The 13,881-nt window shown below is 38.6% G+C and overlaps 1 protein-coding gene across 1 annotated transcript in view; it reads left to right on the forward strand.

Annotated features, from left to right (window-relative positions):
- The first annotated feature begins 3,922 nt into the window (after positions 1-3,922).
- Positions 3,923-13,881, forward strand: part of xirp2a (xin actin binding repeat containing 2a) — a 48,493-nt gene continuing 38,534 nt past the window's right edge. Inside the window, 3 exon segments of the mRNA XM_039793342.1 lie at positions 3,923-3,981; positions 4,739-4,830; positions 5,803-6,230. Coding sequence (XP_039649276.1) covers positions 6,018-6,230 — 213 coding nt within the window. The 5' untranslated portion in view covers positions 3,923-3,981; positions 4,739-4,830; positions 5,803-6,017.

Here is a 13,881-nt window from a genome sequence, read left to right on the forward strand (position 1 = left end):
GTAACCTACTCTAAATGCTTTCCCTGGAATTAACTGATTTGTTATTTGAGCTTTCTCACAGTAAAGAAAATATTACAGCCCCACAAAATTGAGCATGAAGTGGTTGTTATTTAGTATGACACCCAGCTGCACTCATAAATTAAAAAAGGAGATTAATTTCAGCTTTTAAAGAATTAACATTTTATTTATATGCGTTATATGTTCTGTTTTCACTGTTATTGTAGTAGACCACACTGTTACTACCCTGCATTACTGTCCTCTGGCCTATCAGATGACCTGTTGTGTTATATTGAATGTGAGGTAAGAAGTAAAACCTCAGTAATTGGAGTAATGTAGTTGTCATCTGATCTGCTGTGTCTACCAGTGTGCATAGAAAGTGAGCAGTAAGTGTCATAGTGTGTATATGGGGAAGTACACTATAGTAAATTCCTGTGGGAAGTAAATTGTCTGGAGGTGTACACAAAATGTTTTAGCGGTGGAATGTGGCTATTCTGGAGTATGTGGATATGATTCTGTAGTTGTAGAACTATAATTAATCTGCATATTGTGATATCTGACGTGAAGATTAATTTTCAGCTATGGCCTGATTAGTTTGTCACACTCTGTTGCCATCAGTAATGGGATGCAGCAGGGGTCTATTCTTGGTCCACTAGTACTTACATTAGGGATACAAATAACGTTTATTTTCATTATGAATTAATCTGCCAATTATTAAACAGAAACTATTGAAAATGTCTTGTACAATTTCCTAAAGCCCAATGTGAGAAAAAGTTGTGCTATGTAAATCCATTTTAACTCAGTTGTCCACCTTATTTTTGAAATAGTGAAACTTGTCACCCTCTCTAAGGAGGTCAAAGGTCTGCTACACAGCTTTGTTACTGCTTCCATTCCAAAACATTGGATAAATGAACCTGGGTCAGACAACTGACAACAGAGTTCAAAGATCACTGACACCATTCTGTACCCGTTTAAACAGTTTGCTTCAGTTCATGAGTCTATCCTTTACCCTAAAGCCCTGCTTTGATAATCATACAGATTCCATCTACACACTTTTCTGTGAGCTGCCAAAAGGCATTTGGGTAAATGAAGAAAATAAGTGACTGAAGTTAAAGTAGAGGAGGTGGGCTGAGGATAATTGATTACGCCAAAAAAGCAAATTGCAGCTCCTCCATAATAAAGTGTCTGTGGGAAGATTTTTAATTTAGGTTGAGATAACAAAAAACATTATTGATCCCTGCTGAACAATTAGGTCACTGAAGCATCAAACTAACAGGGTAAAGACAGGACAAATAGAGTAATCTAAAAAACCAACAAAGAAAATCATTAACCATTAAAATACTGAACAATGAGACAATATAATACGTTAACAATTACGGGGTGCTGTTAACCCTTTTTGTCAATTATCTGAGTTATTGTGGCTGTGGTAGAACCGTTAATAAAAATATTGGATAAACTTAACACACTTTTTACCTTGTTTGATCAATTAAAGTCCAATTTGTATTTGCAGTTAAAATCAGTAGTTCATTTTATTTCTATTACATCTTCATAATTTCTCCAAACAAACGGTATATGTGTGTGTGGTCAAAAACTGTCTGTGCTTTTGTGTAGAACACCTTACTAACCAAAGATTGGTTCCTATTCATTCCCAAGAGTTCTAATTGGCTCTTACACTAACATAGCTTATATGTAGAAAGGGGGCTGCCTTTTTTTTTTTTTTTTGCCTTTTTTTTTTTTTAACAATTTGTTGAATTACATGTTTTGCCTTTTTGTTAATTATTCATACAAAGTCACATCAGTCTGAGGTAGGCCCTATGTGGATATAACAAGTAATTACCCTATAAAACTAATCACCTATGAAAAGAAAAACTGTTACTGTCCCTTTTGGAAATGTTAATCACCTGGGTCTCCACATGTGGCCCTAATCCTCTTCCTTAGAAATAGATAAATAAATAAAGTGAGACTACGGTAACGTTATGTATATTTTGCTGCATTACTTTTGTGCTAGAACCACTGGAATGTTTATCTGTGACATGCTAAACTAATAGCGCAGGTAAAGAAGAGTCAAAAAGTCAGCAAAATTTCTCAGTACACAACCAAATCTATCTAAAGTTCAATAATGTTTGCTAAATTCACGCATTTGATGTTATAGCTAACGTTAACGTGTTAGCAGTTGCCTATTTACACATCCAGCAGACATGGAGCAACATAAGCGTTAACTTGGAGTCCTGTTTCTGGTCACCTGAAACAAGTAGCTAAGTCCAATATTTACCCTTCTTTGTAACTCTGTTTTAATCTTCACCAGCTCCTGAGAAATATAACTGGGGGGTAGGCTATAGGCCTGGCTTTCTAATGCTCTGCTGTGTTCACTAGCTAGTCGCTAACTTTGTCTCTCTGTTGTTTGGTGCTGGGCAGGTATTAGCAGTAGGTTACTGTGGGTTTGTCAGAGCTTTATTACTCTAAACAGCTGTCTCTTGCATTTGGAAACAGTTTTGGTAAAAGTGGTTAGACAGTATAAAGCAGTATAAAATCAAAACCATTAGCTGGAAGATGCTCAGTAGAGGTGAAGGAAACGACAGTATTAAATACTAAGTTGTAATTCTGTGTGGGCTCAGCACTACAAGAGCCTTTTTTTCATATTAAGCATAGTCATTTGAGCCAGTGTTGATATGAAAATATTGAACTTGTTCAAGAGTATAATAATACACTTAGAAAAGCTCCAGGCCTAAATGTCATCTTTGGCTAAAAAACAAGAGTGTTGAAATCAGAGAGTATGGCATTCCCTTTAATATCAACAAACCCAAATAGAATGAATAATATTTTCCTGGCTAGAGTCTTGAACAGTTTTTCTAGCTGAATCTAGCCTATGTCAGGATTGTGTAATGTGTTTTTGTGTTTCCAAACTTCTTCTTGGGAACCATAAGGACCTTTTGGCTCTATAAGTAGATACCATGTTGAACTATGTGGAGGTATTTAGTGACATTTAGCATCTGTGTGTACGTACACATACTTCTTTCTGACAGTGTAGAGTAGACAAAATAATTAGAATAGTTACTTCTGTCTTCTTATCTTATCAGAGGGATCATATTTCAGCCTGTCCTCTAAACAAACTCGTCTGGAGTCCTTGGCCAAGAATTCAACATGGGAGCAAACACAGAACCAGCAATATATTTTATTTAATAGAAGCTGACAGTGTTTTACCCCAGTGAATCTTGACCAGATATACTCTTCGAGGCCTCACTATGGCTGAAATATTGTTGTGTTGTATTAAAGAAAAGCTGCTCTGGAGCTATTTGTTAAGGGGCATTATGTTTTGTTCTCACACTGAATTCCACTCGGCCCCGCACTTAACAGCATATGTGCTTGTGTATCTACTTTCACTTTGCAACAAATCAAGATGCATGTCACGGAAAACCCCTACTACACTATTATTCAAGAACATCTCCTTAGTGTCCTATTTTTTTCTCTTAAAATTGACTCTTTATTGTAAATGCTGAAATGAAGAATTGGCAAAACAGTTCATAGAAATTCAAAATTGTACAATCAGACATAAAAGTGCATTTGTATTTTTTATTTATTCCTTCTACATGTAAGTATCTGCTGTAAACCGAGTGGCCTCAATGGACACATGATCCAGCTGAAAGTGACACACATACCTTGGGTCCTCTCTGAATAATGGATTTGCCACTGGTATAATTGGAGTGATACTGTGTCCTCCAAAGTACTATCAGATGCATATATCATGACCGTTCATTCATCAAGATTGGATTATCCTGGATTGCCTCTCAACTCCTCTCTCTCTAACTCTCCCTCTGTATTGATGTTTTTCTATTGTGGCTCTCACTGACTGTTTCAGGCTTGTAACTCTGCTGTCTTTGTTTCTACCCGATCCTGTAACTAAGCTGTCAGTCTCTCTCTTCCTCAGTCAGCCCCTCATATTCTCCTCTCCCATCATTTGACCCCTGCTTCTCTTTCTCAGCTCAGGTGAGTATAACAGGGAGGGAATTCTGACTCCAGCTAACAAAGCTGGACTACAAAAATGTAACTCATGCCATTGCCCTTGACATGGATACTGGCATTACAACTGTGGTTGGTCCCCGGGCCTAATTAGTTAGGATGTACTAATAGTTAGGATGGGTTAAATATAGAGGATACGATCCTCGTATGTGTAAATGTACTTGGTAAAATAAGGAAGTGTTATTAAATAATTATATACTATAAAGCCCCAGTGTAGTGAGTATCATACTTTAAACTAGGGCTGCACGATACAAGGAAAATATATAATATGCGATGACGTTGTTGAATATTGCGATAACGGTATTACTGGCAATAAATGAACAGATATTAAAGTGATCTCAGTTCTGCATTTCTGCTGCTTTCAGTATTCTGCTAAAAGACAACAAATGCTTGTTGAATTTAAAACAAATGAAAGGAAATCATTCCCAACATACTTTAATTGAACATTGAATATAAAATGCACTATAAAAAAAAAAAATGACTTGCATTATAACGTGCATTTTTCTACTGATATTTTCTTACAACTAACACAAAAAATCTCAGAGTGTCTTTCGCGATATGTTACAGCCTTTGGCAAGGTGTGTATTGTGGCAGTGGATATTGCGATAACAATAACAAAAAACATATATTGTGCAGCCCCTACTTTAAACATGACAGGATGACAGCTGAAATGTAAGTCACAGAGGAAGCCAAGTTAATGTGTTAATGTGCCTTTTCTTTCCAGGACACAGGAAAACACTCCCTGGGAAGCGTTGGTGTGGCTAGTGAAAAATGAACAATATATCCCCCATCATGGATGCAGGGCAGGCCAGCAGGGTTAGTTGTTGTGGGCCTTCCTTGATTTGTTCAGGAATAATGAGCTTTCCTACCCGCCCCAGATCTGGTGGTGTTAAAGGGAGGATGGGTGAGGCAAAAAGCTGTTAATCTGTTTCCTGAAAGCCTGCAGATGTTCACTTATAAGCAGTTGAGCAGAATTGAAATCAGATTTTATTATTGCCAGCCATTAACTTTGTGGTTTGTTGATGCTGGATTTGCTTCCTCGGTTTGTTTGGGTCCCACAGTCCTTAATGTCTAATATGTGTAAAAAAAATAAATATTTAATGATAAATGTCAGTGCACACTTAAAGTTACGCATACTAAGTTTCAGGAATCCACACTTTCCCAGTTCTTCCTGCTGATGCCTCAAGTCATATTGCCTGTATCCACTTTTGTCTTCTTAAAAGCTCCGTTTTTTTGGTTTGGCATCTTGTAAAAACTTAGCTATACTACTTAGCAGACGGAATTGACAGTAGATTTAATTTCAAAATAATTTATAATAGCTTTAATTTATAATATAGTGTGTCATATTGTATAAGTGAACATATATTTTGTAAGCAAAATTTTAATCGTAAATGTTAATTATTGTGGTGGAGTAAAAAGTACAATATTGTTCTAAGTTGTAGTGGAGAAGAAGTATTAAATATAGCATAAAATTGAAAGGGTCAAGTAAAATACAAGTATGTTTTAGTTAAGTTTTAGAGGTGTTAAAGAGGACCCAAAGCATTAGAGGTAACCTTTACAGAAATGTCTCCCTCCTCTTTCCTCCTATTTTCTCTGGCAGCCACACTTTCTTTCTCCTTCCCTTCGTCGTCACTCCGTCGTCCTGTTCTTACATATCTCAATTTGCTTTTCTGAGCCCACATGTGGGTTTACATAGGCTTCTGTGTATGCATGAGTAATTACAGGGCAGGGGAGAGAGGGAAAAAACTTCCCCTGTGAACTTTTTTTTTCTCCTCCTCTTTCCTCCAGCCACTCGGAGTGCCTGCACAACCCAGCGAGCCTCCCAGACAGAGAGAAACCCCAGCAACTCCTGCATCTCCATCTCTATTTCTCACCCTCTCATAACTCCCTCTTTCGCTCCCTCACTTCCTCACCCCTCCTGATTCACCTCCACACAATAGACTTCCTCTGCAAGCACCAGCCTGAAGGGGAAAAGGGGGGTGAGATACAGTTTCTCTGCAACAATGGAAATTCAATCAGGAAATGGCGAGGAGGTGGCGAGCGCAGTGTCAGCGACCTCGGGCTTCGTTTCCCATAGTCCCTCTGGGCTTCAGGTAGAGGCATCAGACGAGCCTGTACTCAAAGAGGACCTGCAGGCTGCTAAGAGGATTGAGAGGTTTGACATCCCACTCGATAACCTGAAGAGGATGTTTGAGAAGCCAGCTGTGGCAAACACAGTAAGTAACTACCACTGTATTTTCATTTGTTTTTATTTTTTGGTGTGAACTGTACATTTTTATGCAATGAAATTCCACTTTTCTCCTGATAAATTGAGCGTTAGGTACTGTAACTGCCATGCCCACGTCAGATAGATGGATGGGTTTGATGCAACAAATAGAAAAGCTTTTGCAACCTTTTAAAGAAACTTGGAAATGTAAAGTCAGCAGTGGGGACATCTAGTTTCTGGGTGGTGAAACTGTACACTAGATTGCACTGGTGTAAGCCGTAGTTTCCCTCTTTGTGCATTGACTCTGTTGAGGGTGATATTGTTTGACCCTACATGTTGACTTATTTTTAGATTCATTTGGGAAGAAAAAACAGGATCTTGCTTATCTCTCCATGTGCTTGATTATGATTCACTTGCTGGCAATTTGGGGTTTTCCGTCATTTCGTTGATGGAAAAAAAATGCTTACAGTACACGTCTCTGTTGCCAGAGAGGAGGGTGGCCTTCTCTCTCCCTGCTTTGTTTTTCCATCTCAGCTGGCTTCTCTGAGAGGAAAATCTAAGTGTAAGTGAAGCGGGCCATTATCAGAAAACCTCCCATTTACCAAATGTCTGACAGTGAGACTAACAGGCCCAGATGACCTACTTTTTGCTCCTAATGTTGTGACATTGAATCTAACCTCTCAAAATGTTCCAAGGACAGTGAGCTCTAAAGCTCGTGCGTGGAAACCTCTCTTTTTTTAATAGTATCCAAACTCTTAAAACAAAATCTGCATGAGCCAATGCATTATGGGGAATGTGGTTCTCAGTGTGTGCCAGTGCCGACTGATGGTACAGACACACACTGGCTGCATCTGTGCAGTGCCACTGGGTTGCTGATATTCGACACCCTGTTATTTAAAACCTATTTTGGGGGGGCTTTATGGTTAAGCAGGATTTTAAAAATAACCCTGTAATTGGTATGTTGGCTGCTGCTGGAAGCAGCGCAAAGTTTCTCCGTCAGGCCAGAGACAGAGTAGAGAGAACTGTGGATATGTTGATCAAATCACATCTGGCTCCTTAGAAGCATTTTACAGATGACTGTGGTTAATGATCCACATCACTAAAGCAAAGGGTCAAAGATAGCATCTGTGAAGGCTAATGAATGCTTATTTATGTGTGTTTGGACTACTGTGGTATGCGCCATAACAATCTCAAAAGATAAGAGCTCTACTTTGGTTTTGTTATGGCTGTTTTACATCCCAGTATCTCATTGACCATTAGTTATGTTTAAAACTTAAAAGTCTTTGGCTCACCATTAGAAGAATTTTTCTCAGCCTTTTGACAGCGTATCACTGAGCCATGTGTGTGCTTTAGCGTTATCAGTCTTTCTTTGTTGACAGTGTTTGATCCATTAAAGCGGCTATAGTAAATACTCTCATATTAACAATGGATCAAATGACTGTGTAATGTGAAAGCGCTCACTCGTAGTGACAAACCTACAGATATTAAATAACAGACTGCGCTCTACAGAGTGTTTAAGCATCTTTCTTTTTTTGACACCTTTATCAATTTAGTTCACTCATACTGCTATCATCAGCGTTATTACCAGCCGCAACAGGCAGCTGTAAAAACACACAGTACCCTACCTGCTCAGCACCCAACAGCAGACAGACACAGTTAGCGACTAGCTGGTGAACATAGTCGAGCATTTAGCAGCTAAAGAGCCAGAATCTTTTTTTCTCCTTCCTCAGATTAAAAACAGAGCTAAAAGGAGAGTGAATATTGGACTCTTATTCATCAGGCGGACACAAAATGAATGTTGTTGCTGCATATCTGCTGGATGTGTAACTTAAAAGGTGATAATATATCAGGGTTGTGTTTACAGCTTTTTTTGCTGCCCCCAAACAGCCAAATAGTCAATTATTGTAGCTTTAGATGATCATTTTACATACTGGGAGTGGAGCAACCAGACATGATATATAAATGTATATCATTGCTAGGCAACGACTGATGCTGTTTTTTTTTCCTGGGAGGATGGATTTTATCTGTATAGTGGTGTTTGTTTCTGTTTAATCTCGCTTTTTAAAAGCTTATGTTTAACATATATTTAGTCTAGAGTCTTCTTTACATATCCAGTATGTAGGAGAGTTAGTCTCCTCATCCCAGCATTAATTCTGATAGTATCATCCTTTTGGAAAGTGAGGCTTTGTTGAATAATTCCCTTTGAATTTTTCCTGTTGACATTGAAAAGCTTATTGACTTTACAATCACTTCCTTCAGATCCACATTTTGCATTTGTTTTCTTCTACTTAACCCAGGGGAGAGAAGAAGATCCTTTATTTATATTCTTTTCTTAAGTAACAACCTGTCAGGCTGTGTGATATAATGAAAAAGCCAGCAGCCGAACTGCGCTATAAAGCAATATTTACTCATTTGCACAACGCTTGCATGTTATGTTCATTTTGCACTAAAGTTCTTAATGAAATCAGAAAATACTCAGTACTTCACTCTGTAGTATACAAAAATAGGCTTTACCATGTGGTTATTATTTTTTAATTGAATTGCCAGAAAACGGAAAATATGAAATGACCTTTATCGTATATTTTTGCCATTTGTGGTAGGCTGGTCAAAAATGTCTGTATGTCACATGCTGGCATTGGACCACATGCTGTATCTTAGCCTTGTATCTTGAGTGCTTATTCCTATCTTTTCTTGGAAAAGAATGGAGTTAATGGAGTGTGGGCAGTGTTCCCAGATTCCCAGTTAGAGGAGAGGACTACAGCTCTGCAGCCGGCTGCTTATAAAACATGACCTTGTCTCCAACTCCTCTGTGAGGCTGAGTTTAATATTTGATGATGCTTTGTATTTTTTCTTTCTGTGGCCCCATTTCATTTATTTAAACGGTGCAATGTCATTGGACGGATAGCCGTAACAATGATGTGGTCGCTCAGCTGGGGCCAAAATCCTCAGCGGGAAAGAGGACAGTCCGTGTTTCCAACAACCGCAGATGTGTCGTGATGCAACGTTTTATACTGAGTGCAAAAGCTTGTTTTTCCACTTGTGTAGCAGGCCAATCCTCCAGGGACACTGGCTTGTGCTTACAACATCTGTCTGACCTTCTGGTCATGACTGTGCACACAGGGAACAATACACACACACTGATGAACACGCATGAGACAGAGGAGGTGACACTATGCTACAGTATCATTACCCATCATGCGGGGGGGGGGGCTAGAATTCTCAGAAGCACACATACATGCTCACATGGTTTAGTGTCAGTAATTAACATGCATGCACAAAAATAGGCCGGAATGGTGAACTTGAGAAAGCTTTTCATTATTCTGTATTAGCATTAACAAAATGTTCAGGCATAAATTATTAGTTACATAACTTAAATGACCTGACATGGCATTCATTCATGTTGTGATGGCCAGTGTTGGCCAGTGGGTGGCAGTGTAGCATCTGTGAGATTTAGAAGATTCATGTCTAAAACAGACACTTTTTTGACTAGGCTGACATGAAAGACGCTGGCATTTTAGATATTCACATGGTTTATTTTCATAACTTGTATCATCACTGTCCATAACTCATACTTGTTTTTTTGGATGTGTCACTCAATAGACTGAAAATCTACAGTACTTGTCATTTTCTTCTTTTAAGTGCATTTTCTCTATAGAGCTTTCATGTCATTCTCTCAACAAAATGCCAAAGTTAAAAAGGCAGTATTCAATTTCAAAGACACCAAAGAAAGTAGTTCCTCTCTATAATTTTTTTTTTCAGTCACCTTTCTCCAGCTTTTAAGCAAAGAGTGACTCACTTTTGCCATGTTGGAAAATCTCACTTTAAAGTCTCAAATGACATGCTGAAAGAAGAGAATGATAGCTTTTTGGCTAAGAAGAAAACTATATATATATATATATATAAAAGAAAATCAATCAATATGCACTACTGTTCCTAAACGCACTTCATTAAACGTTAAATAAACCAAAAGCCACAATGTGTCTGCAAAGAAATTGATCCAGACTTGATGAGGACACGGGCGTCCTCATCAAGTCCATTGAGCTCGTAAAAATTCCATTAACTTTTACCAGGCATCTCTTTCGTCTCACTTTCACAGATTCAAATCTTTTAATGGAGCTGGCAGAGGAGCCGCGCGGGTGACGCATTGCTGCTCTGTTGTGTGATGATGACTTGTTGCTCGCCGCCTTGGCTCTGAGAATAGTTGCACTGTGACGATGTCTGCCAAAACACATCTCAGAAACTCCCTGCTTCATTTGACCCATTGAGATGACTCATTTGCCTACCTGGCATTTGCTTTGTTTATGGAGTTGTCTTATTAAAACATGCGTAAAAGTCTCCTCTGTGTAACTTGTTAAGACAGCCCTTTTTTTACCAGAGGTATCGTGGTAGCATGTGCATATTCATTTAAACGTATGTTAATCCATTCCCCATAGCTCGGTAATGAATGCATATCTGCGGGCCTTTTTCCATACAGATTGTTGTGTGACTCTTTTCTCTAACGCGGTTTGACACCCACCCCCCCACCCCCTACAAGAGCATATGTGTTCAACATTTAGCCAAAGACCTCAAGGCTTGCTATTTCAATCATTTATTATGGCACTATGTATCAAAGCCCAATCATTAAAACCTTCAGACTGGAGCAGAGAAAAACAGCATAAAGACACGGATGAAGAAAAACGAGTACTTTCTTTTAAGTTGTCAATGTTCATCCAGGGCTTTTCTTTTTTGTAAATATTTTTAGAAAGTGCTTCATTGAGAAGCTGTGTGCCTTTGTTGACCTTGATCTAATAATTTAGCAGATTACATAGTAAAATTTCTGCTGTCAGTTTCTCTGCATTGTTGGCAGAAATAGGCCCTGGTTGTCTCATTATACCGTATATACAGTATAATCTGTTGGAGATGATGGAAATCACGGTGCCTTGTTAGCATTAAGAGATGGAAGCGGCCAGTGGTGGAATGTAACTAAGTACATTTACTTCAGTACTGTACAAATGTTGAGGTACTTGTACTTTACTTGAGTCTTTTCTTTTCATGCCACTTTCTACTTCTACTCCGCTCCATCTTAAAGAGAAATATTGTACTTTTTACTCCACTACATTCATCTGACAGCTTTAGTGTACACATGTAGTTTATACAATCTGATGTTTTATTATAAATTAAACTACCCAACAATATAACTTATTGTTTAGCTGATGAACTGATTTAGTTGATTGACGGAACAGTTTTGGATTTTCAGTTTCTAGAATGTGAGGATTTTTCTGCATTGAGGACTTTTACTTTTAATACTTTAAGTACATTTTCGTGATGATACCTACATACTTTTACTTAAGTAACATTTTCAATGCAGGACGTTTACTTGCAAACAAGTATTTTTACAGTGTGGTATTAGTACTTTTACTTAAAGGGGAACTATGCAGTTTTTTGTAGCTTAATTGACCTTAACTGAACAGTGTGGGAGTCATTGGAATGGTTATATGACTTTTTTCGAGTTGAATGGTAGTCGTCTTGCTCCCCCCTAGTGCCTATGAACGGAAAATCCACCCTCAGCGTCAGGAAGTATGGCGTGATATCAGGTCTCACGATGTAACAAATTGCTTCACGGCACTGCACACATACGCCCATCCAGGAACCGGCAAACAAGGTAGTGATGGAGTTTTTCACACTATCGGCATGGCTGAGCCGGCTAAAAAGAAGCAGAAAACTAGGAAAGCATTGTCAGGGGAACAGAGAAAGAGGAAACTGACCGAGAGAGGACTCAGACACGAGTAAACATAGGAGCTGCCAAATATCTATTCCGAAGCTGTAGGGGGAGCTCTATAGAGAAACCTGCGAGCAAAAGCGAGAAAACAGTGAAGAAATGGCCAAAACTGCATAACACCTCTTTAAGTAAATGATCTCAATACTTATTCTGAACAAACAAACAAAAGCTTCTCCATCTTTTAAACATTTTGCAGGGTTTAAAACATCAGACAGGAAGTACACAATTTGAATTTAAGTTTGGTTTGTCATTCCTCTTGATTTGTTGATGAGTCCACCTTTGATGCATGTTTCTACAGATTTAATGAAAAAAGGCCATGCTTGTCTTCATGTGTACTGTGGCACAGCATGCCTTGAATTAAATGCTGACGTCAGCATGCTAACACGCTAATGCCTAGCAGGAATAATGTTTACCGTGTTCTTCATGTCAGATCAGTGCTAACTAATGAGTACTGAGGAACAAGTACAGCTGACGCTGATGGGAATGTCATTTAGTTTTGCAGTTATTTGGTCATAAACCAACATATTGGACACATTTATGATCATCAAAGTTATTATGAGTGTTCCTGTGAGGAACATGAATGTTTGGTAACGCTTTATTTTTAATTTCTTATAATTTCTTAGGACCTTTTTGAAAACCCAGTTTAATTAGTTGTGTCGAGTTCATGAGTAGCAATTAATTTCGAAAGGAATTTCATTTTAAAACAACAACTTTATTCTTCTTGCCTGTAGACAAATTTCACATTTTTACATCTTTGGCTGACTTGCTGTCCACTGACTATAAGGGCGGTTATCCTGGCAAATAATTGGAATCAATTGTAAGTAAAAATTGTGTATAAATATATTGGTAATAAAATATAATATAAAATGTCCTGTTTCAAAATACATAGTTATTAAAAAAAAAAATTATAAGGAAATTACACACCTGTAAACTAAAGTCCACATTTCATATTTCATGGCAATAAATCCAACAGTTGTGGAGACATTTCACTTCAAGCCTTAAACCTTAAACCTCCACCTTGTGGTGGTACTAAAAGAAAAGCCAGGGGATTATCAACGCATTCATCCTCTAGGAATCTGAATGCACAACATGTCATGGCCATCCATCCAATAGCTGCTGAGACATTTCAGTCTGGTACAAAGTCACAGCAGTAGAACCGGTATGCTCAGGTGACGTGACGTTCGTCCACTTGCATGAGCTTGTGTTACACATTTGCACAATTATAGACTTAAATCCCCAGAATATCGACTAGGCATGCAGTGTGTCAGCCGATGTCAGTGTCCATGATTCAGTGTATATTTGGAGAGGCTGAAAACAGAGCCGGATCCCAAACCACTTTAGAGTGGTCATGTATAAATAGTAGTGCCTAGATGATGTTGGCATCGCTCACTGAACATTAAGAGAGCACGTAGCCTGATGAAAGAGACTGAAATCTGATTTACATTCAGTGAGCATAGGGCCATATTTTGAAAGAGCAGCCCGGGAGAGTGGATGGGAGGGGAAGGCAGAGAGCGCGGAGGATGAAGATGGATAGGGAGCGATGGAGATTCAGAGACAAACAGCCGTTACCAGAGGGAATCAAAATGAAAAGCGAGCTCATATTTTAGCAAGTAAAGCAGGTCAGAGTCTGATTAACAAATTATATTCATGTTTCAATAATTACAGGCTTCATCACCACTTCAGGGTTGCACAAACTGACCCTTTGCTCAATTTGCTCTTTTCCCCGCTACTTTCTTTCCCTGGAGCCGAGCACATAGTCTGTTAGATTTCATCCCCCGTTAAGAACAAGAACACTGATACACAGAAGAGAAAGGCCCGGAATACAGAATGAGGAGCTCTAAACGCAGACTACAACCACTGTTATATACACAACATAAGCAGGATCCTATATTCAGTGACCATA

The sequence above is a fragment of the Perca fluviatilis genome, chromosome 24 (genome assembly GCF_010015445.1).
Source record: "Perca fluviatilis chromosome 24, GENO_Pfluv_1.0, whole genome shotgun sequence".
NCBI classification, from domain to species: Eukaryota; Metazoa; Chordata; class Actinopteri; order Perciformes; family Percidae; genus Perca; species Perca fluviatilis.